We start from the raw sequence: 26,014 nt of genomic DNA, 5'->3' as shown, positions 1-26,014 counted from the left end.
GACTTCAGAAGCTCACAGCAAGAGGGCATCAGCGTGTCATCCTTGTAGGATGCCAGGCGCTCCTCTCCTCCTTGCCCCCATCACTGCTCCACAAAGCTCTGCAGGACCAAGGGACCTGTACCAGGGCTGCTCATTTCTGGAAAAGGAGCTTTGTGTCCTAGCTGGAGAGCAAGGGCAGCCCTTCTCTGCCGCACAGGGCCGGGGTTCATTGCTTGTGCTGCCCTGTACTCACCGTGCTGGGCAGCGCCAGGGGCACTCCAGGCAGAGGGCTGTCGCTGGGGCTCAGCACCCGGTACTGGAATCCCACCTTGCCGCTGTTCTGCAGGGTGAGCTCCGCCTCGGTGACTTCGTTAAACAGCTGTGGGGGGACAGAAGATGGGCACCGACCCCTCTAAGGTGGGATGACGCCAACGTGGGGAACCCACAGCTGCAGGACATACAAACAGGTATCTGGGGTGGCTTGCAGAGGTGCAAAACCAACCACGTAAAGAGGGCCAAATGCCACCTCAAAGATAAACCAGGACAGCTGCCCTGTGCTGCAGTGCCAAAGTCTAGTGGCCACTTCTAGGTCATCATCCCACCACTCATCTGTAAGACATATTTATCTTTGCAAAGTAGCGTGTGCGTTGCAATAGCTGGATGGGCACCTGTCTGCAAGCACTGGTGGAGCTAGCAGCAAAAAGGGAGACAGTGCTGCATACAGCTAGAAATATCTGAATGGGTTTTAGTTGAAAATAGGGAAAGTAGGGGTTATTCTGAGGAATTCTCTCCACCTACAGACTGGGAAGCCCACGTCAACTTCTCCCCGGTTTATTTTGTTACTTAATCAAAAGCAGTAGTAAAGAGCATCTCCTTGGGTCTCAGCCTGTAGGAGCTGATCAGTGGATGGGTGTCCTAAGGACACGGTGCTCTGCAGATCATCACCTTTCTGCCCAGGGAAGCAGTGCTAGAAACCTTGAGGAGAAGGAATTCCCAGCTCTGGAGATTGGAGATGGCCATAAGAACAACAGCTGAATGCAAGATGTGTTACACAGATGCTAGAGGACGGACAGGGAAAGCTGTCCATCCAACAGAGTTGGTGGAGAGTCCTAGACCTGGATTAAGATGAGGACCAGCCCAAAGAGAAGCTGTGGTACCTGCAGCCCCAAGTTGATCTCTGTGACATCGAGGAGGTAGCTGATGACTGAGGCCTCCCCGCTGAGCATCACCTCGTAGGTTGGACCCCCCTGCACCTCGCACAGTGCTGTGACGTGGGCCACCAGGTTGGCGTGACCAAAAAAGGTGAAGGTGACCTGCTGGCTCTCACCTGGCTGCAGCTCGCCGTACAGCGGCAGGATGTCAAAAACCTGGAGGAAGGGGAGAGAGGAGTGGGGACAGTCAATGTCAATGCAGAAGAGCCACCCGGCCCTGGGGTGAGGCTGCAGCTCCGGCTTGGAGGGAAGGATGTGGCTGGAGGGGCACTCAGACACACAAAATCATCCTAACCTCTCCTGCAGCCATCCCGCTTTTTAGCAGAGGGACCACAGGGAAATCTTCTCCCATACTCACTAATTAATGCTTTCACTAATACATTACATTAGCATAATTTGGGAGATCTCCTGGCAGCAATGCATTCTCTCCGCAGCAGATCACGCCTTTAGAAGCTTTAACTGCCTTTGGAGAAACATGAGACTTGGAGGTGAGAGTCCTGGAGCTGGGAGAGGGCTCCAGCTCAGCCCACATGGCTCCTCGTCCTTTTCACTCCTGGGCACAACGCACTGCACTCTCTTAAGATGCCACAGCAAAATCCACTGCAGAAACTTCTTACTGTCTACTTGATTAATGCCAAGAGGATGAATAATGCCCACAAGATTAATGCCAACGGGGTGAACGATGCCCACAGGTGTGGTCCTTGCTCAGCCCTGCAGCGTGTCCTGCATGGCCTCTCCCAGGGCTGCTTGCTTCAGCAGCACTGCACGATGCTGTGCTCAGAGGGATGCGAGGCCATGAGCAGCACCAGGGGCCATCAGTACGTGCAGGGGCCAGGCAACTGCTCGCCACACTAGAAATGTGGAAGTCAGGCCAAGAAGATACCTCTTACCTCCTCCACACCCAAGGCGAGGGGCTCGTTCTCCACAAACTCCATCGGTTCCTTGGTCTCCACCAGGCTCTGAGTCTCTGCAGCACTCACCATCTTTGCAGCACTCTCCAGCTCCTTGACAGCAGGTGGTAGCAGCTGGAAAAAGAGCACCAGGAGCTGCAGCAGGAGCTGGCTGCTCAGTGTGAGACCAATCTCAGGAGTTGGACTCAGTGATCCGTGTGTGTCCCTTCCAACTGGGGATATTCTATGAACCAACAGTGCCGACCTCCTGTGATTATTTCAGTGGATAAGGAGGAACCTTGTCAAGCTAGATGCAGCTGAGATAGTACCCAGGCACAAATCAAACATGGGATGTCCCTGCCATCAGTTCAGTGTGGGTCTGAGCCCATCCACAGCTGATGCCCCAAACCTGGACAGGTGAGGCTTTCCATGACAATAGAAATGGGATTCAGCTGCAAGAGAAGAACAACAAAAACTGAAAAATGAGGTCTTGGGAAGCGAGTGGCAGACCTTCAAGTGCTGCTTTAGGTTTCATCTCATCTGCTCCACAGTGCCAGAGAGCTGGAGATCTCCACTGGAGCAATCTTCTTGAACGGCCCCATCTTGGCCAAGGCAGCTGAGATGCTGGTTCAGTGGTAATTAACCTGACAAGGGCCCTCAAAAGAAGGAAACTTGTCCTTGGGGGTTTTGATCCCTATTTATACAAGAAGGCTTTATAATTGCTCTTGGAGTTGAAGAATATGTGCTTCTTCTTAATTAGAAGAAGTGTTTCGTGCTGCGGTCTTGACTCCTGTAGTAGCTGCAAGAGTATTCAGGGGACATCCTCAGACCCAATTAGAGGCTCAGTCTCCCCCAGCAGATAAAACACAGGGGAGGGCTGAGTTTTCTCACATTCCCTTTTCTTCTCAGGAAGAAATGGCAAAACCTAGCCATCCTCAGCACACTTCGCAAAAAGGTTTTTTGGCCTTATGCAGTCTATTCTTTGGCCGACAAGCAGTTACAGAGCTTTCAGCTAACACACAACCTCTGCTGCTCACTTTAGCAATGTAGGACTCTGAGCACATCTCCCTGTCCTCCTTCCTAGCCTACAAAAGGAGCCATCAAGGGGATGACTTCCCTTCCAGCCCCAAAAAAAACCTCTCCAAACCCACTGTCCTTGAAGTCCTTCTGTACTACACACATACCTCCTGATTTCAACACCATTTTGGCATCCCTGCATTTTCAAAACTAGCAAAGCATGCATTCCAAAAGATGTTAGCCAGGCTGTTCTAAGCTTACAATCTTCCTTCTCCCCAGAAAGGTTATACAGATATTGCCTAAATACAGTGACATAAGCAGAAGATCAAACTGCAGTACAGCTTTGAGGCAGTTTTGGATCCTGCTTAGGCACATCCACTTGGATTTCCCTGCTTTACTTGTGTATACATGACAAGAAAGCAGGAAATCAAAAAGACTTCATGCTTCTAACTCAGCATTTAGCCACGCTGTTCTGTGCAGCCACAGGGTATCATCGCTTCTGGCTAAGAAAAAAACATGCGGGCTCACAACGTTAACGAAGCTGATACTAGGATGTAAGCAGCTGCAGCCCTTCTCCTTGAACATAATGCTCATTTTGGCATTTCCTGACCTCACCGCCACCAGGATCAACCTCCAAAGCACGCCAGCAGCCAGCAAAGCCATTCTCAAAGCTGGGTGACAGCAGGCTGTCTGCCCCTTGTTTTGGGAAAGCACCCATCTGCTCTGTGGCCATCAATGCAATATCCCAGTGGTAGGTCTACAGGAGATTCTACCTGTGTCTCCAGGGGTTCATCTGCATCTGATGGCACTGGGGCAGGTTCCCCTGCTGCTCCCACTGCTTGGGCTGCCTCCTTCTCACCCATGTCATGGCTGCTGTTCTCTACTGATGCCAAGGGCTCCGTCGGGGCTCCCTCTTCTTTCTTTGGTTGGGGTTTGATGAAATATTTAGGTACCGGAGGGCTGAATCTAGAAAAGAGAATACATCTGAATAGGGACCTGCAGTGGGAATCCTGCGTGGGATGGACGAGCTGTGCAGCCCCTCAGCAGGATGAGGCCGATGGAAGCCACTGGAGATAGGCTCAGCTGTGTGCCTGGAATGAGGACAGAGCCAAACAGCAGCGCTAAGTACTTTGCAGGAAGGAAGTCTTGGCTGTTTTTAACCAAGAGCCAAGCATAGGCTTTTGCAGCAGCCTTGGGTGCTTCACTCCTAGCTGGGAATTTGGTGCCTTCCCTTAACAATACACTCCCCAGTGGGTACTCACGGCTCACCAAGCCTCCAGCCAACACCCATCCTAGCGAGGGAAAATAACCACAGCTTGGAGCTGCTTGAGATAAATACTACGGGGTTAATAACTCCTGAGGAGAGGCAAAGCCCTGAGATGGAAAATCCATAACCATTTATTAAGTTACCCCTGGTTCTATCGAATGGTTTGAGGCAACTTCGTGGCACCACAGCGCCTTGACAACAACAATATTTCTCACGCTGAAGTGGAAGCTCTCTGGGACAGCGGGAGGTGATGTGATCAGTGAGTGCTGCAGCAAGGCAGCACACCATGCAGCCAGAGACTGCTTCCAGGGGGAAAGCCGAAGGGAGCAATAAGTGCAAGACGAAAGGGAAGGAAGCCCAACAAGCCAACGGGTCAACGAGAGCTGCCGTGCTTCTGCTTGCTGGGATGTGAAGTCTTCCTAAGGAGAGGTCTTAGGAAAGCAGAACAAAGGGGAAAGCGACCTCGGGGTCCATCTCACCCAGCCCCAGCTGCCCTCCACCGTTCAGGGTCTCCCACTGCACGTGCACAGAGTGCAGCTCAAACCTCCATGGAGGGAAGAGTGGGGATGGATTGGGAGTGTGGCTGGATGGCCACTGGGGAGGGAGGAGGCCCTGCCATCCCCAGCCTCTGAGATGCCAGAAATAAGCCTGCCTGTGAGCCCGCTGGGGACAAAGCTTCACACCGCTTCCCACACCCTCCTCCCAAAATAGAGGAGCTAGAAATCACGCTGCTGCTGCCAACCCAATGTGACGATGCAGGCGGCATGACATGGCTGCGCAAGAGCCATCAGCACTGAGATGGTCACCCAAACTGCATCTTGCTGCTGCAGCTGGCTGGATGCAAGCAGCCCCTGCTTTGAGAATGAGCTTTCCTCCTCCTCCCAGGGCACTGGAGCAGCAAGAGAGGAGACCTGGCCCCAAAGAGTGCAGGATGCTGCTCCCACATTCACCTCCTGCATGTGAAATCACCTGAAACCTCAACTGACCCATCGCTTTCCATCAGAAAAATCAGAGAGAGTCTTGAAAGCTCCTCTTGCCACAGCTTCTGCCTCTCTCAGAGCATTTCCATGGGACCTGGCACTGCAGCTCCCCAGCCACCATGGGCACCTGCACCTCTCACCCAGCCCATGGGCACAGAGAGATGTGGAAGAGGCCTTTGGAGGAGGTCAACCTATACAGCACCACTCTCCTTTCAGTTCCAGGTGACTGCACTGTCCTACCAAGAGTGAGACAGACACACTCACAGGAAATGCACAAATGAGCACAGCCCCATGTGAGATGGGGGCAAGGGATGACCCAGAGGGGTGGCCTGGTCCAGGGGCAAACCAGGATAAGAATGGGATGATGGAAGCAGGGAAGGGAGAGGCGACAGGCACCAATGAAGACAAAGGAGAAGGATCTCCAGGGTGAAGCCAAGAGGTGCTCATGGGTGTGGAACGCTGAGCAGGATGGGGATGCTGTCCCAAATGTGGGAATGGATGGAGAGAAGGATGAAAATGCTGCAAGAGGGACCAAGGCAAGGAGCAGCTGATCTGCCACCCCAGCTGGTCCTCCCCTTGGTCCTGCTGGGAGTTAAAGCAAATCCATCTGGGCACAGGGGTACCAGCATTTATCCAGAGAATGACACTGTTTGCAGTGCAAACCCACCGCAGGTCCCACTGTGCGGTCTGGGTAATGAAGATCAGAGAGCAGAGGGAAGTCAGGTGCTCACGGAGCATTGGTGGCAGAGCAAAAAGCCTCCACTTACCCTACCCCAGTGTGCTCCCCAGTGCGCGGGCACGGTTCTCCAGACCACCATGGAGAACGGAAGCACTTGGGTTGGTCACCCTTGGGTAAAGGAATCATAGAACCATGAAGGTTGGAAAAGCCCTCTCAGATTGCCAGGCACAACCCCAGCCCACCCCCACCGTGCCCCACTGACCATGTCCCTCAGTGCCACATCCCCATGGTTCCTGAACACCTCCAGGGACACAGACTCCCCCACCTCCCTGGGCAGCTGTGACGTGCCTCATTGCTCTTTCTGAGAATAAGTTGTTCTTAATATCCAATCTGAGCCTCAGAAAACCCAAATGCAAGAGTCAAAGTGATTCTCAAAGAGGCATTCTGGGCTCTGTGGTAGAGGCCCTGTTCCACGGTCTACCCATGGTCAGAAGCTCTGGGACAGCAGAGATGTCTGAAACTCACTGTCACGCTCCCAAGGAGGAACAGGGAGCAAATTTCCAGAAGTTTCCCTTGTTTCATCTTCACATCATCTCTGCCCACAAGTGCAGAGCCTCCTGAGAGCCAGCTTGCATCCCAAGTAGGAATTGCAGCACTCCAAACGGAGAGACCCAAGACCATGGGGCTATGGGGGAAGCAGTGACCTTGGAGCCACCAAATCCCCAGATCTGCTGCCCCAAAGAGCTTGAGACGCAGCAGGCCCATGACAATACTGGGGGGGAAAGGGGTACGCACTCTTGTCCCTCATCTGAGGCTCCCCAGCACCAGGGCACAGCAAACACGTGCATTTCAGATATAACTTTTTGCTACCTCTCTCCTCTGGCAGCTGACAGAGCACTGCTGTCAGATTTTTGCCTTGCACTGTTTTTCACTGTCTCTATTTTCCATTTCTTCCTTGTTATAAAACCACCAAAAACAAAGGCCCCATCAAGTATAACAAGAGATTATTTTTGTCAGTAACGAGGCAGGAACCTGGCTGGCAGGGTCCCTGCAGTGCAGCCTGCCGGGGGACGTGGCAGGAGAGAGGGCAGAGGAACAAGAAATTATTAATGCCACAGAAGACCCACTTGGGAGGAGAAAGACTCCTTGTTTGTTCGAAGTAAATTGGCAGAGAAAATCCTAGGTAGAAAAGAGAGACGCTGCCTAACTGTTTAGCTCAACAAACCCCTTCCACGAAGGATTTGCTCATGATGCATTGTTCTGGGTTTGTAGCCATGAAGTTCCCACTGCAGAGGCATCAGATCCGGGCAGACAGCAGGTATGAGAGGCACCATGGCTGTGCAGATAGTCTGTCCTGGAGCATGGACGACGTGGAGCGTGCTGGCCGCCTCCCAGGAAGGTTTTGTGTCCCTGGGTCTCACATGAAGAAAATAGGAACAGGGATGAAGGGGTCGTACAGGAACAGCAGTGCTCGGAAGGAGCCGTGCCTTGTTGCATGCTCCCATAAAGAAGAAAACTTTGGAGAACAGCTGACTCTAGTGTTGAGCCTCTGGTAGTAGCAGGAAGGAAGCACTTCTCACAGGTGCCTCTGGTTATTCTAGAAATGCCTTGTACCACCTTTGGATGTAAGGCTTTCCTTTTTGATGGGAATCTCAAGCCACACTGAAGAGCTACGTAATTCCCTTGAAAAGGGGCACAAGTCAGTCTTCGTGGAAGGAACCTTAAAGATAAGATATCTTAAGCATAAGAAATGTGGTGCTTGAATTTGGCTCTGCCTCCTGATGGGTCTTTCTGGAAATTGATCCCAAGGCAGCAGAAAACATTGTGGTGCCGTGCTTAACTCAGCTTGGAGTTATCAAAAGTGCAAGGGAAGAGACTGATCTCAGCCTGTCCCTGCTCATGTACTCTAGGGGAGGAGGAATCACAAGAGATTCGTGGCTCAACAGTGTTGGAAAAGAGGCATGGTTGGCATGACCTGGCACGTCCAACCACAGCAACGCTTAGGCTGGGTTATGTGATTACTCTGCTTGAGGAACTAAAGAGTAAGGAGGAAGAAAATGCATTCAACAGTTAGAAGAAGAAAACACACCTAGGCGCAGTCTTGCCCAGACAGAGAAACAACATTTTTCTCTCCTGGTCAAAATAAATGTGTGTGTCTGATTGATGCTGGGAGCCTCTGATGATGGGCTCCAGGAAGGTTAGATGTATGGATGGTTAAATTCCATCCATCTCACCTCCATGGGACCCGATGTTTGATTCTCCCCATGTCAGGCTGAGTTAGTTTGATCTGATAATTTAGAATACCAACAGTGCTTAATGCGGACCAGAAATAATATCTGACATGCTGCCCTTCTGCTGGGCTCTTAATGAGCAATTTGAGGTGTTAATAGCTTGGAGACTGTCTTCATTTCCAGCTCTGCCATGGAGAATCACATGGTGTCTGCTGAGGGACCCAGGGAGAGTACATTAATGCTTAATTAAGATGCAGAGCAGAAACGGGAGCTGTCACAACGTCCTCCTCGCTAAAAAGCCAGCAAAGGATCTACGCCCAAGACCAGTGGAGCAAGGGCTGCCATGCTGTCCAGTGCTGGAACTCCTTGGTGCTGCCCAGCCAATGGAGCTGGGTGATTCAGCACCCTCTGCAAGAACCACTGCCTGTGGGCTCAGGTCCAGCAAAGCCAATTTAGGTGGGGACAGGGTGATTAAAAGCCGAAAAAAAACAACTCAGCTCTCACATTTCTAAAAACTCAAAGAGGTTCTAAATAATAAGAGTAAAGATAAACAGGCAACCGGCCAACAAGTGGCCCCAGAGGAAATTAATTCCACACAGGCTTTGGTGTAATGTGCTTGTTTCTCTGTTATTATAAAATATAAGCATTGTTCTATCATCAAAATTAGATTCTCCCTTTAGCTTGTAATTAAACCCTAATCTAATTTACCAGGAGATGACAGCGGCCTCCAAGCAACGATTACAGTGCTGCTCCCCTCCTGCCTGCCTACCTCCCTCTACATAACTGGAAACCTTTAGGGTCCATTCCTGAAGGTGCCATGCATCAAGAAGGTCCCGTTACTTGGTCAGACCCAGCTGAGAACGGGCTGCCCAGAGCCCAGGTCCTCCCTGGAGCCCTCCACACAGACGTAGCTAATTTCCAGTCCCCAGCAGGTCTCCTGCTGTGAGCCAGATCCAATTCTCCAAACAAAGCTGCTTATTGATGATCTGTATTATTTAGAAGAGCGGCACTTCAATGCACAGTGGTTAACTTTCCTAGGGCATTATGGAAAAACCATTTGCTGCTGTAATTAAAACCATCCAGACTAGACTTTTGTACTATGCAGAGAGGCCACAGCGGGAAGAACGGCTGGAAATGTGCTTACAGATGTGCTCCAGCGTGACTGCAAGATGGCTCTTGGGCGTGCAACCCATGGGGCAGCCCTGCTCTCCAGGGGCATTGGTTTAGTGGGCAATATGAGTGGTAGACGGACAGTTAGACTTGATATTCTTAGATGTCTTTTCCAACCTTAATGACTCTACGATTCAGAGGTAAGACAGCGAGATCCTGGGCTATGGATTAAGGCTGAAGTGTTGCAGGCTCCTTACACCCTATAGTCGCAGCTGCAGGACACGTCGTTTCCCTCCCAGCCTCAGACTGGTGGAGGTCACCTCTTCCCCGAGCACTCACCCTGACCGCGGCCAGTAGGTGACATTTCCAGATGGGAGAGCTGAAAGCAATTTGTCAGATCGCAAGCAGACAGCCTTGGGCTCTGCAAATGACAGACAAAACACGAGGAAGGAGAAAAGGGCAAGGCACGTACCTCATCTGGCTCACATGGCCACCTGCCAGGAACGACCAGCGGTACCGGACGAGCAGCGGGCTGCAGTTGGTCATCTCAACGTAACGCACGTCCTCGGTGTCATTCAAGATGCAGCCAAAGTCCACGGCCATGGTCTCGATGTCAAGATTTGGAAAGTAGACCTCTCCCCGAACGACAACCTGCTCCTCAAGAGGGTGCTCAAGAAATCGTATTTTCAGAGCCCGCTCTGCTACCCGGATGTTCAAATCCTCTTTGTAAGCAGGGTTAAATCTGATGGAGAGGTGAAGTTCCTCCCCAGTCTTCAGCTTTAGTGGCTGCAAGGAGATGAGACATTAAGGCCAGGCTGGATGAGGCCCCGGCCAAACTGACCTAGTGCTTAATCCAGTGGTTGGCAACCCTGCCTGAGGCAGGGGGTGGAACCAGGTGGTCTTTGAGGCCCCTTCCAAGCCAAGCCATTCTATGTTGCTGTGTTAAATGGCAGTGTGATGAAGTTTCATGTCTGGTGGCATGAAGCACGTGAATGCATGGTGTTCCAGGTGGGATGCCAATGTGAGCTTCTCAGTTCATCCCTCATTTTCTTTATGGTGTGTGTCTGCCCACAAGCACCCCAAACACCCATATGGGACCATCTCAGGCTTACATTTCTGCTTTATGCGAGAGAGAAACAAGTACTGGTCTGCTGAACCCTGGACCTGAGAAGGCTATGTGCCAAAAACATAACCACTTCAGCACTACGGTAAGCACTGACTCCTGAAGAATTCCTTCATCCTTACACTCAGAAGATGGGCAATAGCACTGCAGCTTCAGGCTTACAGCAGAGAGAGAAAGCCCAAATTTACTCATAAGAAAGGCAGTTTCTTTCAGCAGCTCATTTCAAATGTGGTTTAGTTCTGTCCAGGCTGCTGCTGACCCAAAGACCAAGCACCTCCAGCTCCTGCAGCTGCACCATGAAGCCTGGGCTGCTCACCTGGGTGCCTGCGGGGAGGGGCCGCTGCTCCACGTCGCAGAGTGAGAAGGGCTGCTCCATGAGCAGCACCACGCTGAGCGGCAGGGAGGAGATGTTCTTCAAGTGCAGGGGTTCGTGCTGAGCAGTTAGGACATCACTGGGTTGCTACAGAGACAGGAGACAACAAGTGGAGAAGGAGTGGACACAGGCCCCCTTCCCTTTCTGCTGCACTTCACATTTTTCAACCTCTGAATTGCAGATAGCTCTCTATTGACCATTCTAATTGCTTTTCACTCTTTTAGAAAGATTTTCTCAGCGTTCATCAAACACTTTTCTTTCTCAGAAGCCACAGCATCCTGCAGGGGACTACGGACATCACTGCCCCTTACAGAGGAAGCAAAGGGACCCAAGAGGAGGCAGCTGCTTCTACGAGGCCAAAACAAAGCGAACCCACACCATACATCTCCAGCTTTGGGCTGAGAGGTGCAAGGCTCATTTCCACTTGTGTAAGTTAGACTGTGTTTGGGAAACGAGCTCTACACGCATTGCTCTCAGACATCTGCCGTGCCATCGCGCTCGGTAAGCGGGAGCGCACACATGGAGCAGAGCGTGGGCACCAGGGAGGAGCAAAAAGCTTCTCATTAAACCTGAACAGGACCGTGGGCTGCACTGGGAGCCAGGAAGCTGGAGGAGAGACCTGGAAACACTGACGCTAAATAATGAACTATTTTCTCTTTTTCAGACACCTTGTGGGAGAAGGAAGGATGATGCAGGAGGCAGGAGTTAAGAGACCAAAGGGCACCTGCTCTGCGTTGCTGTTATCGTCAGTGCAACTGAAGGACGTCTGCGGCTTCTTTGAAGGAGGTGATGAGGAAATGCAAAGAGCCAACATCTCCACCAACAGCAGAGAGAGCAGCAGAGAGACAAGAGACCATGACAGCTTTTCCTCATCAATCTGAGCTGCTGACAGCACTTTCGGTTTTCTCAGCCTCCCTACAGGACCGGTGTTCAGACTTCACTGTGCCTTGGGGAATGCTCAGAACCCTCCTTTACACCGAGTACAGAAACCGATGCCTCTCTAGAAGCGGCCCCAATCCACCTCTGCTGGGGAGCTGTAATCCCAGCATTACGTGGGTGAGGAAGCAAGGGATGGTCATGTTTGAATCAATAACCAAAGCCCCATGGGCTTGGAGAAGAGTTAACTTCATTAACATAACCATGCGCCCTGAAGGCTTTAGGTCAGCAGCCCTACCACTGAGCACGAGGACACAACGCAGGCACTTACCTTCTCCACACAGAAAGTGATTTCCCTGGAGGAGATCTGCAGGACAGGGGCAACGAACTCGCACGTGACGTCCACCTGCATGACCTGAGTCTTCCCCGCCTTGCTGCCTATGATGGCGTGGCACAGCAGCCGCTCCGTCACCACCTGCAATGCCACAGTCCCCTGTGTGCCCCATTGGTGAGCAGAACCCTTACAGAAAGCAGTGGGACATCGCTACAAAAATAACTGCATTGAGGGAAATGGGTGATAAGAGGGCCCAAAGCCAACAAGCCTTCTTTTGGAAGCATAGAGGAAAGGATACATGGGAGAATCCCATGCAACAAGGCGTCTCAGGTGGCAGCCCTCTGCCCAAGCAAAGTGCTCTTCCACTCCGACTTCTCCTGGTTCCTCTTGTGGTATCACTTCTCCACATCCCCCTCCCGCCGCCATTGCAGCCTCACAACCCAGCTCCACACAAGCAAGGCGAGAGCCTTCCCAGGGGCTTGGCACTGGCCCCAGGAGCTGCAGCCAAGCTCACAGATCCCTGTGCAGCTTTCCTAGCACAACGGCCTCTCCAGTGCCCTGGTCTTTGCATTTCCTCCCTGGTTCCTTTTCCCTTTCTCCAGCAATCCCCTAGAGTTCAGAACTGCAAAGTGACATGCCTGCAGAGTCCCACCACATGAATTACCACGTCCTCCTCCACTACCACTCTCAAACACCTTTCAAAACTGCTACCACAGGGGGCATGGTGCAGATTCATTCCTTCTCACTGGCTGCTTCCCTGCACAATTTTCTTCCAACCCAAGCCATTCTGCAACTCTCTGAATTGGGCTTCCCCTGGCAAAAGCGGCCCATGCAGCAATTCCATTAACACCTCGAACTGCAGCTCATGGGTGCGCAGCCCTACTGCCAGACCAACTGCCCTTGGGGCAGCGGGGCTGGTGTGGAAATATTGACACAAGCCTCAGCTGTCAATGGTAATGATCTCTGGAAGCAGTTCCCCACGTGGAGAACGTCCTCCTGTGATGGCCAGTGCTGAAGCACTGTGTTCATTTTTCTCCTCTGCAGCTCAGTGCCAGATAAGCCCTCTGCCTGTGTTTGTGCACAGAGGAAAAATACTGCTGCTCCCAGACGCTGCCCCCTCCCCAGGTGTTGTGGATGCTTCCCCCAGATATATCACCTTTTTTTTTTTTTCTTTAATTATTATTTACTTCCTAATCTCTCTGAGCTGAACTCTTTTCTCTGTCCTTCCCTTATGCCACAGCATGCGATGCCTTATCACCTTATCACCTGCCGTTCGCCCCGTAAAGCAGCCCATATTTTGATATCAGCAAGATGGCTTTATGGTAGCTATAGAAACAAGCAAAGCCTTAGCAACTGATGGTGGCCAGCAAGGAAAGCAACCGGTGCTGCCATGGTAACTTGTGGCATTTAAACACTTCTTGAAGGCAAATGCTCGTTTTCTCCAGTAAGAGCCAAGGGTCACTGAGGTTGATCCCATGGATGTAACCCAATGGCAAGACCTCGGCCCCAAACCCAACCTTACCCTTGGAGTGCTGGAGAAGCCTTCCAGTGTCATCTCCATCGTCCTGCCTGGCATCAGCTCCATCCTCAGCGGCCAAAGCCTAAACACAGGGCCCTGGCGGAAGCTGTCCTTGGTGTCACCCACGGCTGGGAGGCGATCACGCTGGCGGAACGGGGCGAAGCCTTCTGTGGTCCAGTAGAGCTGGTGGGTGCGCCTTCCCTTGTTCGTTATCTTGAAGTGATAGGAGAAGAGACTCAGGCTGGAAGAGAAGCAGAGATGGAAAGTGTCAGGGAAGCCAGGATTTCCCAGTAGGCACCCAGCTTCAGCACTCTGCTGGCTACAGCAGAAGCCAGACCATGGTTGTCCCAAGTTTATCAGCGTGCAACGTTTGGTATGTTTGCAAGGAACAGTTTTAATAGAATCATTAAGGTTGGAAAAGACCACTATGAGCATCCAGTTCAACCACTGATCCATCACCACCATGCCCAGTAACTCTGGGGCTCCACACTCACTGTATTTTTCCAAGGTGCTTCCCCCAGCAACCCTCGCTGCCCCCAACAGATCACCATCCTGTGCCCTGGTGCTGTGCTTTGGGAAAAAAAAAAAATGGGCTGTGGGTACATGGGATCAACGGAAGTTCCCCTGGCATGAACATGGCAGCAAGAGCAGGTCTGGGTGCAGAGGGGAGCAGCAGGGGGTAACTAACTAGAGCGAGACATAAACTTAAATGAGCGTTCAATGGAAATTGATTATTTCATGTAAAGAAACCCTAACGGCGGGTGAGGCCGGAGTAATTATTTTACCCTTTATTTTACCCATTATTAATCTCAGCTTGGCCAGGAAATGAATGATTCCAGGAAGAGTTCAAACCCAGCACGAAACGTGCATCCACTGTAAGGAGGTAAATACAGACACAGAAACCAACAAGTCTTTGAAACAGACTGCAGAAGTGTTTGCTGAGTAACAACTCGGCATGAGATGCTGTGTCTCACGGAGAACTCGGAGCAGTCATGCCAGATGCAAGACCACAGCCCTGAGAAGCTCAGCTGGTGCCTGGGCTCTTGTTAAGGACCTCCCTTCCACCCCTGCTTGTAAGACACAGAACCTCCTCTTTGAGATGAGCCCTCTCAATTAACGCTCTTGATTTATCCTGCTTAACCTCAGCAGGCTTTCTCTCCTCTCACTTTCAAATTATGGTCATAGAAAGTGTCTTCCGTGCTCATGGAACATGCCAGTCCCCTGCCACCATCCCATGTCCTGGGATTCCATTGCTGTGATGGAAAAGATGGCAGGGAAAATAATAAGAAATACAAAAATACAGGCAGGAGAAACAAGGGAAAACTACGCCTAATAACGAGAAGCTCAGCAGGGAAAGACAAGCGAGCTGATCAAGGGCAAAGAAATTCTACTGCTCCTCCAGCACTGCCAGGAAGAGGAGAAATAAAACAGCATCATTAATTTTGTCAAGGAGTTGCTAACAAGCTACCACCAGGTTTTACGCTGTTGTGAACCAATACTCCATACTGAGTGAAAAAGCAAGCACTGTTATTGCGAAGGGAAATATGTTTATACTGGTAACGTAGTGTTTTTCAGCCAGAGGCTTCTGGGACCTGCTGTTTTGCTCCAGATCTCTATTTGACAAAGTGAGGAAATAAATGCATTATAACTAAGGGCAATTCAGCGACAAGTTAGCAACTGGTTTCCACTGTGGTGGCTTTTGAGGTTGAGCGCATAATGCCTTTCAAACATCCATTAGGTGTTTCTAAAGGAATTCCTATCAATGAAATGTTGCTGGGTCCTCAAGAGGAAGGCTTGACCTGAAGGACCACGACACATCCCGAACCCTACCTGAACCCAAGAGCCCCTACCTGAAGTGCGGCCCCAGGTTGAGCTCTGGTGCAAAGGGTTTGTCGGTGACGATGGTGGTGCCGATGCCGACAGCCCGGACGGGGATCACGTAGGTGCTGCTGTTCTCTATGAAGAGGTTCATGTTGTCCTGGAATTTCCTGGTGTCGTCCAGGTTGGCTATGACAGCCACCGACACCTCAGTCTCGGGGAGGATGACGCCTTGTCTGGGTTCAACCCTCCAGCACGAATCTTTGCGATCCTGGAAGAGGAGCAGGATCAACTCAAGGTAGGAGCGATGGAGATTTCTGAGTGCAGGGAAAGGGAAGGTTGAAGGTACAAGGGTAAAAGACAGATTTTGTGAAATTCAACCACTATAAGCCATGGTGTCTGGAAACACCAACTATCCAGGGCCTTGTGCAACTTGTATATTACTTCTCTGGTAGAGGACTCCCTTCACTGACCCAATTTTGACCAGTACAAAGGATGTCAAACAATCTGGCCTTGAACACCTCCAGGGATGGGGGCATCCACATCTCCTCTGAGCAACCTGTTCCACCCTCACGTGGGTGACACCACAAACCCTCTTCCTGCCCCCACATCCCTTGCCACTGAGCTGCCACCAGCCAGAGAACAAGTCTGAACCAACCAGCGGGTGTGAGATCTTCATTGACATTAAGGTACAGCTTTTCCTCTGATTTGTGCTGACATAGGGTAGCTCGCTTGAAAAGGAGACCTGATAGCTCTACTCTAGAGGTGAATCTGCAAGTTTGCTACATGACAAAGCTCATTTATCAAAGCTTGGCAGCAAGTCGGGCAGTAAATTGTGCCCAAGAAACTATTGCTGAGGAATGTGATAGGCTGTCTGGATGGAGACAGGCTCTGAATTCCCAGTGCGGACCCACTGCACGCAGGCAGGCTCAGGGGGAGAAGGATTTGCAGCATGCTGTCATTCCTTCATTAGGGCTTGGATGCAATGGGCAGCACCCAGCAGGAGACCCACCATAACCAATATGCTGTGCTGGGCCATCTCCATGTGGGTTTGTAGAACAGCTCCTGCCTGCACCATCCAAATTTCCCCCATGGAGCAGAAATCCCTTGGAGCTCCAAGTCTCTAGGAGCTGGAAGTGAGCGGTCCCATATATTCCATCTATAGAAACCCCCACTGTAAGGTCTGACTTCTGATAACATCCCTTCTTCTCGCTTATCCCTAAGTGCTCTGGGTAATGATGCAATTGCTGTAATGCACTGAATAGACAAAGATAGTGGCTATTTTTGTCCCTGTAGGAGCTTGCACTATTGGACATCAGAGTTCCTGAGTGGTAAGCAAGGGTTGGGATCAATCATTTAATCAAGAAGCTTAGCACTGAGATCATTAGCTCCTTACAGGACAGACTTCCATTGAGAGTAAGAGCTGCCAAAATCTGGCTGTAATGAGCACCAGTGAGTGTGGGAGATGGATAGCAGCTCTCAAGGAACAACAGGGGAGCCACCACACTACTTACAGCCAGTTAATTAAGGGTTCTGGTCCTCCTGGCCTTGCACAAGTCCAAGGGGAAGCAGAACTCAATAGTCAGAATGCAGCTGTCCTCCTTCCCAAGCCGCATTTCTTTCAGACCAGTCAACTGAGCAGGGACAAGGCTGATGCTTTACCTGGGATCTCTGCCAGGCAGAGGAACTTTCAAAAAAATATCAGTTTTGTTTTCTGGCTATGTGTACATAAAGAGGAAAAAAGGGTCTCTGGGAAATCAGTGCTGTCTGGGTAATAGGGAAGGCAGACAGGAGTTGTGATGCTGCAGAACAGTCACTGTTGACTCTAATGGTCTGGTCCGAGTCCCCCCTCCTGGAGGTGTCCGAGAACCACACAGATGTGGCACTGAGGGACGTGGGCAGAGGGCATGGTGGGGGTGGGACGGGGTTAGACTTGGGGATCTGAGAGGTCTTGTCCAACCTTATGACTCCATGACTCTATGTGGGGTCTGACTGTTTGGAGATGTTCAGGAACTGAAGGGGCAAGCAATTCCTGTGGACAGCCAGGCTCCTGGCACCACAGCAACACCATCTTCCCAGCAAAAGCACCAGGAAAAGCCCCCAGCAGCCAGAAATCCTCCAGCTTTGCACCAACTCTGCAAAGGGCAGCAAAGAGACGGCAGGTGGACCGCTTGGGTCCAGCTTCAGCCCCAGTGTACCACCAAGGGAATGTTCTACAATAAATAAATAAAAAACATCAAAACTGACGTGTGGGACTTGCTGCCACTTGACAGCGGAGCCTAATTTGTCACGGTTGGCTCGGCTGCTTGCCTCCATCTGCTTCCCCTGTCCCAGCTCGCCCCACCAGCACTCAGCCTTGGGGCTCGCCAGCCAGGACACAGCCGCAGCCTGGCTGCTGGCTGCCAAGCAGAACATTTAATAACCAACCCCTTTCTAGTGTCCTCTGGGAAAAGCACGCAGCTGAGTCACTCTTGCTTGTAGGAGCGTAATTGCCTTGAAGACTTCTCCACTTCTTTAATTTGGTTGGCCAATGAGTGCAGCAGAATACTATGAGTTTAGTTTCCCTAGATGAATAGAATGACAATTCCTTTGCTTACTGAAATACAGCAATTTTGAGAGGGCATGAATTCACGTAAGATACTGATACAATAAGCACTCTTCCCTGCAGTCAGGTTTCAGGTGCCTTTCCCAAATTCCCCTCCAATCCTTTCCTGCCCCTTCTAAAAGCCACGTGCAGACCACACCCTGGGGAGGACACAGCTTTCTGCCGTCCTCAGAAGACTTTGGTGCAGCTCACTGCCAGCACAAAGCTGCAAATTCCTGGCTACACCTATGTTTGTGACTGACGCCATGTTTCAAGGCACAGTCTCCTACACGGAAAAGGTCCTGCACAGTGAAACAGAAAGATGAACTCCTACCCCTTCAAAACTCCTTCTGTACAATGCCAAATGGTATGGAACATTCCTTTGGCCAGTTTAAGTCAGCTGTCCCAATTCTGTTCCCTCCCAGCTCCTTGGGCCCTTTGCTGCCAATGGTTTTGGCTCTGTACAACACTGCTTAGCAGCAACTAGAAACATTGGTGTGTTATCACCATTGTTCTTCCCCTAGAACCAAAACGTGGCATCATACCAAAGGCTCTGAAGAAAACAATTCCATCCCTTGCTGAAACTAAGACAGAAGGCCAGCAGAGCTCTCCACCTCAGTGCACAGCTTTGGAGATCTTTCCTTCAGTTCCAGCCTGGCATGCCTCTCTCCTGGCTGACCCCAAAGCAGTGACATAGCTCATCTACATCTCAGTTTGCTCTTTTCACCCATAAATCAAGAAGGAAGCATGACTTGACAGGAACAGCAACTCACACATAATGGTTACCACCAAGTGGTCAACGTGGCCATCTCCATTACAGCACTTTCCTCTTCTACTCTGAACAAGACACTTGCCTTATGCCTTCGCTGTCGCTGCCCCTTAATTTAATCTCGTTCAGTTTGCTGAGCTGCCAGTCCCGTAATGTTGCTGTTGTGAAAATTTCAATCAATAGCTCATTCTTTCAAGTGGGGTCCGTGATCTATAAGCCTCACTGCTAGCAGCAGCAGTTTCAAGATGAGCCATCAGCAGGAGGCAGGGAAAGGACAGCTCGCTGTCCTGCGCAGTCTGCCAGCAGGAGATCAGAGCAGCAGCTTTGGCATCTTGGAGAACACGAGGCTGGTGGATTTATCACCCAGCCCCATAAGTGAGAGCACTGAGAGGCAGATACCCCCTGTAAGCCTCACAGAGTACAGCTGCACGAGGAAGGAAGGAATTGCAATGGGATCGCAGCCACAGGTGCAAGCTATAGCAAAACAGCATGCAAAACCCTCCAAAAAAACATCGTTTATAAACCAGCACTAGCCATCTGAGGTCACAGAATATTTTGTTTTCCCTTTGAGATGATGACATGGATATATTGTACATAAGATCAAGCCCCGGGCTGCTATAGATCACATATGATAGGTTGGAAAACAGCCCCGCAAACACTTACCATCTCTGTCCAGAACGATGCAGGGATGACAGCCTGGTTGAAGAGGTGCAGAGTTTTGGAAACATCTTGCAGAACTGGGATACGGCCGAAATTTAGCTTACTCGGTTGCACGTAGACAACTGGGCCTTCTCCAGTGCTCGCTAAATGGATTTCCTGCTCCAGGAAGCACGTAGAGAAGACCCCCAAAAAAGAAAGAAAGAAAGGTTAAAAAGATGAGACAGTGCTCAGAGTGCTCCTAGACTGAGGGATGATTACGGTTGTTTGAAGCATTTAGTGTTGTGACAACACAAAAGACCTGGAGCAAGTGGAGGATCTAGGGTGATCCCAACTGAAAGACAGAAGAGACCTTTACTGGGGTGAAGAAACCCAGCTTCTCTCACTTTGTTCACGCCTGCGTTTGAATTGTATTCACGTTTACTCCTGGTACTATAGGAATTGCAGTCGTTAATTATTAATTACGTCATTCAGCATTTTTCTCCTTTTCCAGTCTGTGACCTGACAGTTTCGTTCTTGCAGAACTGGTACAGGCTGCTGGAAGAGGAATGCAGATCCCTTTACCAGTCTGCCCTCTCACATCATTAAAACAATGAGAATTTACCCAGTCTTGCTGGCTTTCACCCATCCCAAATACCCCAACAAGTCTCAAATGCACAAAACTCCCACGCTGACAAGATGCTGTGTGATTCACCGGAAGGAGCGGAGCAGGATTCAGCCACGAAAAACCATAATGTAAAACCTTTAATGATGTCTGACAGAGGGAAATGGCATTGACAGCTGTCAGAACCACTCCTCCAGCTCAGCCAGCGCTCTCCTCTTGATAGGACGCGACTGTGTGCAATAAGAACCAGAAATCATGCATGGAGGCTGTACCTCAAAATCAGGGGCTGGTTGAGGAAGGAGGAGCTGGGAACCTGTTAGGCTCTAATTAGAGCATGTACTACCATGATATGTCCTTACCAATAGAGGGTTCATGTTAAAAAAACCCTTCACCCATAGACTTCTTGGAAGAGGAAAGAAAATCCCAGTTCAGTAGAGCTGGAAGCACCATGACACAGGCAGAGGGAGCTGTCCAAGGTTCCACCTGAGGCTGTAAAGACTTGGTACCAACACCAGAAGGCATGAGTCAAGATGACAAGAGCAAGATCCTATTTGGTTTTGTGGGAACACATTGTGGTTGCTCTGCTGAGGACAGATTTGTATCACATGGTCCGCTGGGCTAGGATATGCTGTCAGTGCAGCATGTATACAGAGAAATGGAACCTGATGATCTTCAAGATCCCTTCCAGCCCAGGTCACTGTATGCAACAGTGAATCCACACCTAAACTACAGGGCAGTCCTACAGAAAATGCAGAGAACCTAGCCTGCCGGCAAAAACTCACTTCTTATTCAACAACTGGAGCATAAGTGCTGCACAAAACTGACTAACTGAATAGGCATACATGAGTTCAGCCTTGTGCCAACCATTGCTTTAGGGTCAGCTAGGGTTCTCCAGATGAAATTTCCACTGCTTGGGCAAAAGAACGACAAATTCATCTCCAAGCAAAACTTTAAAAATTTAGGTAAGGGTTGAAACAAATTGTTAACCCAAGGGTAAAAGCTCTGCAAGAACACTGTAGTTAAAAAAATAAGCTAACGGCGAAACTACTGGGTTGTTTTACCAGGGAGAAACTCTCATCTTTTAGGGAAGCGTGCCTTTTATTTACAAGAAAACGTTCTGCCAAATGTCAGGTTTTGCTGCAAAATTTGCCTTCCTGCAACTGCCTGGCCTTCCTGTTGACTGGTTTACACTGAGACCCACAAACGCCTGGGTTGAGACGTTCAGCGGCATCCAGGGGATTTAGCAGCATCACTTCCATTCATTTTAATGAGAGCTTAAATCCCTCGAACAGCTTTCAAAATGTCAACCTTCCTTTCCGTTACAGAAAGCTTAAGGTTCCCAGCAACCCTCTGACATCCTACTTCATGCTCAGAGGGATGACAAGACATTTTAGCGTAGCTACTTCAAAGTTAATATCATTTTAAATTAAAGTTTAATTAGCTAAATTTGTTCTAGATCTCAGCTAGATGAAGCCAGGACACTATGCAAGATTTTTTTTTGCCTATATTTTGTTATTGCTCTTGTGTACATTTGGCTACAAACAACAGATTTTAGGGGGATTTAGTCCAGGAATGGTTTGTCTCAGCCAGTCGCAAGCTTGGTAGAAAAACACCTCTCAGTGCTCCAGATGCGAGGAGTGCAGATGCCACAAGCAATACCATGAACCCTTCATTCCATGCTCACATCAGTTCTACATGGCAGGCCTGCCCATAGCTGGGTTTGGAGCCATGAGTTCCATGGTGGAAGGTCATTGGAAGCACCTGGGGTAGGGTCATCAGAAACACTTGGTACAGGGTCAGTGCTGTCCCATAGCTCAGGAAACTCTGGCTGTATCATTCCTGTGCTCCTTTGGGCCTGAGCTATAGCAGAAGGCAAACACATCCAACTCACTTTTCCTGCATTGCTTCCTCTAAATGCACCATCTCTGGGGACGCAGCCTGGTGCAATGCGGAGCTCCTGTCACCTCCTTTGCTCCCAGGACAAACACTTCCAGGCAGACGGCAGCATCTGGCCCATGCCCACGCTTGCCCCTTCCCAGGCTGCCGTGCAGATTTCAGCACCGCACGCAGCCAACGAGCACCCAGCGAAGCAACATTTGGACTCCTGCCACCCCAGCCGTCATCACTCATTTACCCAGGAAAATCTGAGCCGTGCAAAGGGCACCTCTGGGACTCACCAGCGGGGATTCCTCTCTCCCAAACACCGCAACAAAAGCCGCCGTCTGCTGCTCGCCTATCACCTGAGCCTGCAGCGTCACCAGCACCTCCACCGAGCTGCGGGGCTGGACGATCCCGCACGGCGCGGGGCTGGAGTACCACACAGCAGCACCATCCTGGTGCTCCTAGACGGGACAAACAGCTTCAAGCCATTTTGGAGGGATATTTGACGTGCTTGAGTCATTGAGTCAAGGAGCTTAAGGACTCCCACGGGATAAAGCAGAAAGGGACAAAGCAAGAGATCTGGAGACCCCTCGGGAGGGTTCGGGAAGAGGAGGAGCAGTGCCAGACCTGGGGCAGGAGCCCGTAGCAGCCGGGAACGTTGCCGTCGTTCACCAGGGTCAGCGCCCGCTGGTAGGGGTGCTGGAGAAAGCAGCGCCCGAAGGGCACCACGGGGCTGAGCACCCGCAGCGGGGGAACCACGCACCTAGGACAGAGATGGCCAGAGAGGAATTAGGGACACTGGGAGAAGGCAGAGTTGGTTTATTCTCTGAGTCCTCGAGAGCATCTCCTGCTCAGGAGGCTCACGAGGGTGCGTGCAACGTAACACCCGTGCACTTGGGTAAAAAACAACTCCCTTTCCTTCCATATCATGGTCTCCCTTGCCCCAAAATCTGGCCATTCGTCACAGCCACCAAGGGCAGAAGCCATCCTGTTTTGTGTCCTTTCCTAGCTTCTGTGGTTACCTTGCTCCTTCCCCCCATGGACTTGTACTCTTCCTTCTGTTCCCATTTACAGTCATTTTCCAGAAGAGGGGAGAGGTTGGTGAGAGATTAAAGCATGGAGGGGGCATTTCTGCCAACAGCCTCAAAAATACCCCAAACCCACCTGGCTATTTCCATGAGCACCATCCTAAAATGCCAATGGCTTATCAAGGTAACATCCTTATAGTCACTGAGTACTTTCAATTAATGAGATATACGGGGTTAGCTACATCCCTGTTGTAATTCAGCCAACATCTAGCACAGCACACCAGGATTGAATCTGGCTGTGGCTCTAAACACAGAATCACAGAATGGTTTGGGTTGGAGGGGACCCTCAAAGGCTATCTGGTCCAACTCCTGTGCAGTGGACAGGGATATCCACAGCTCCCTCAGGTGCTCAGAGCCTGGTTAGAAGAACCAGAGGAGAGCAGAGAAATCTGAGCTCTCCCTTCACATCAGGGACTACTTTCCCCCTCCCCTCCTATCTCGCTCTTATCTTTTGCTCACCAATTCTTCCATGAGCCCTTCCCCATTTTATAGTGACTCCATGAGCTGGAGCAGACACCAGCCAGCAGCAGGTCCCAAGTGATGCCTGTTGGTCACCACTCAGCACAAGCCTGCCCACCCTCCCCTTGCAGGAAGATGAATCTCTGGAAATACTCCTCAAGAACCACAGACCAAGCCAATCATGACTATAATTACCGTTCCCTCTAGAGAAACACTCAGGGCACTGCCTCTTTGTTGAGCACAGGTGCTTTTCCATACATAATGCTTTGAAAGCCCTGCTGCTCTCACAGCTGATTTAGCTCCAGCTGGGCAGAACAAGCTCATTAAGTTCTACTTCTTGTTTGGAGCCAGACCCAACAGCATGCTGGTGGTGGAAGCCCCAGGACAGAAGATGAGATGCAAGGGAAGCCCCAATACCTGGCTGTAAGGAGAAGTGCCAGCACCTCCTTGCCAACGCCGTCCACATCCACCACCAGCGCCAGCTCGTACTGTTTCACTGTGTTGGAGCATAGAGTGACCTGGCAGAAGGGAATAACATCAAACACTTCTTCACTCCCAAAGGCCTACTTCTGTGTGTGAGATGAGCTGTATCACCCTGGGATCGACGGGTGGGAGAGAACATCGCTGATGGATGCTCCACTAGCCTGGAATGTCGAAACTCCTACAGAGCTGTGGACATTCCTGATCCAGGAATGTCCCATTGGGGACCAAATGGGCAAGGGGCCAGGATCTGAGGACAACAGAGGTCCCCTCCTAGGGAATTCTCTTTAAGATGATCCAGGTTTTAGCAACCCACAGGTCAAGAGGGACAGTCTGGAATAACACGCAGGGCAACTAATTCAAGACAGCCTCTGGGAGTGAGACCTGCCACTGGGCACAGCGTCCTCCATTCCACAATAAGGCAAGGGAGGATTTAGGCCCAATTTTACGCTGGTCCACGTATAGAGGACTAACACAAATTTTCTGAAGATGGCCAAGTTGTTAAATACACGTTGCAGCTATCAGGGCTTGCACAAACCAAGTTAAAGCACAAACAGACTAACTACAGCTATTCCCCCCCTACTCACCCCTGTACAAAAATCAGTCCCTTAATTTTAAACGTTATCTACAGTAGAATAAATCCAGGGGAAATCTGCTGGCTTTAACAGATGGAGTGCTGCTTTACAAGGGCAAAGCGTGGCCCAGCAGGTGCTGCACAGTCTGTGGCTGCCACAGCTTTTCCTGTCCCCATTAGAGATCACTGCAGTCAGTGCAGCTCCTGCTTGGCAGGGGAGAAGAAACAAAGCTAAGAAGAACAGCAAACTTTTATGCAATGGCATCTCTCTAACAGCCACCTTCTGCCCACCGTAAATCAAAGAAATGGTTCTAAGCAGCTCTTAAGAAGGAGCTGTTGGAGCGGGTCCAGAGGAGGGCTATGGAGATGCTCAGAGGCTGGAGGACTTCTACGAAGAAAGGCTGAGGGAGCTGGGCTTGCTGAGTTTGGAGAAGAGAAGTCTCTGGGGAGACCTCACTGTGGCCTGCCAGGTAGCTCAGAGAGCTGTGGGTGCCCCATCCCTGGAGGTGCCCAAGGCCATGGATGGTGCCCTGGGCAGCCCGAGCTGGTGGGGGCACCCAGCCCATGGAACTGGGTGGGCTTTGAGGTCCCTTCCAGCCATGGCTATCCTATGATTCTAACAACAGCAGTGCTAAATCCTCTTGTGATCAGCACAGCGGAATGCTCCGTACCTGCACATCCAGCGTCCCCTGGGCACGGATGGTCCCGCTGCTGGGTGTCACGGTGAATTCGGTGGGCTTGGGGTAAGACGGAAGCCCCATCCTCCACGAGATGTGAGTGTTGTCCATCACCTGGACTGAGCTGCTCACGCTGGGGGCTCCGGAGCCATCCCCGGGAATGCGGAGGCTGAACGTCATGGGCACCAAGGAGGTGTTACTGAGGCGGCACGACAAAGTGCAGGGAAAGCCTACAAAAGTATGAATTGATGCCCAATTACACCTCAATTCCTGCAGGGAATATCCTGTTAGAAAAGCCCGGACTTGGAATCAGGCTGCCCATCACCACGGAGTTCTCCTTCTCTAACTACAAGGAGCTCTGCCCCTATCATTAAACAGTGCCCATCACTTCTCATTTACGTGCGTGCATACAGACAGGGTTATTTATTTTGCAAAGTCAAGCAACGAAATTCAACATCTCAGGCTGAACGTTATCTTAAACCCATGCAAACACCCCACCACCTCCAACCCACCAAAGCAGCATGCTGCCATTGGCGAGCATCCGCAGTAAGAATAAAGAAAACATATGTAAAGGAAAAGAAAGGATTACACTGGGAACTACAACGCTGTGCAAAGCAGCATTCCAGTTACTCACTGCAAACTATGCCTTCCTCCACGTGGTCGTGCCCGTGCTGTCCCACTGCTGCCTATTGCAGCTCCTGCATATGTAATGCGCTCAGTGCATACATTGTGCTCTGCAGTCTCAAGGACAGAAGCAAGGTTCCTGCAGCTAATCACTGCAAATGCAACGCTCCTGCGGTGTTTCCTTTCCATTAGCAACAGCAGGCGCAGCAG

At 50.8% G+C, this 26,014-nt stretch overlaps 1 protein-coding gene across 15 annotated transcripts in view; it reads right to left on the bottom strand.

Annotated features, from left to right (window-relative positions):
- Positions 1–26,014, bottom strand: part of HYDIN (HYDIN, axonemal central pair apparatus protein) — a 115,529-nt gene that overhangs the window by 35,373 nt on the left and 54,142 nt on the right. For 13 of the 15 annotated variants that reach the window (XM_021408634.1, XM_021408635.1, XM_021408641.1 and 10 more), the window contains 14 exons: positions 25,175–25,410; positions 23,867–23,967; positions 22,530–22,665; positions 22,199–22,363; positions 19,424–19,576; positions 15,440–15,678; positions 13,593–13,830; positions 12,068–12,211; positions 10,804–10,947; positions 9,837–10,150; positions 3,871–4,063; positions 2,081–2,215; positions 1,137–1,346; positions 233–358 (listed from right to left, as the gene is read on the bottom strand). In XM_021408634.1, the coding sequence (XP_021264309.1) occupies positions 233–358; positions 1,137–1,346; positions 2,081–2,215; positions 3,871–4,063; positions 9,837–10,150; positions 10,804–10,947; positions 12,068–12,211; positions 13,593–13,830; positions 15,440–15,678; positions 19,424–19,576; positions 22,199–22,363; positions 22,530–22,665; positions 23,867–23,967; positions 25,175–25,410 (2,534 nt within the window). Of the gene's footprint in view, positions 1–232; positions 359–1,136; positions 1,347–2,080; positions 2,216–3,870; positions 4,064–7,307; positions 9,744–9,836; positions 10,151–10,803; positions 10,948–12,067; positions 12,212–13,592; positions 13,831–15,439; positions 15,679–19,423; positions 19,577–22,198; positions 22,364–22,529; positions 22,666–23,866; positions 23,968–25,174; positions 25,411–26,014 lie in introns of those variants that run through there. The other 2 variants (XM_021408639.1, XM_021408647.1) reach the window with 2 other exon arrangements.

Source organism: Numida meleagris, chromosome 10 (assembly GCF_002078875.1).
Source record: "Numida meleagris isolate 19003 breed g44 Domestic line chromosome 10, NumMel1.0, whole genome shotgun sequence".
Lineage (NCBI taxonomy): Eukaryota > Metazoa > Chordata > Aves > Galliformes > Numididae > Numida > Numida meleagris.
Note: the sequence above shows the minus strand (reverse complement) of the source record. Positions and strands in the feature narration are given on the sequence as shown.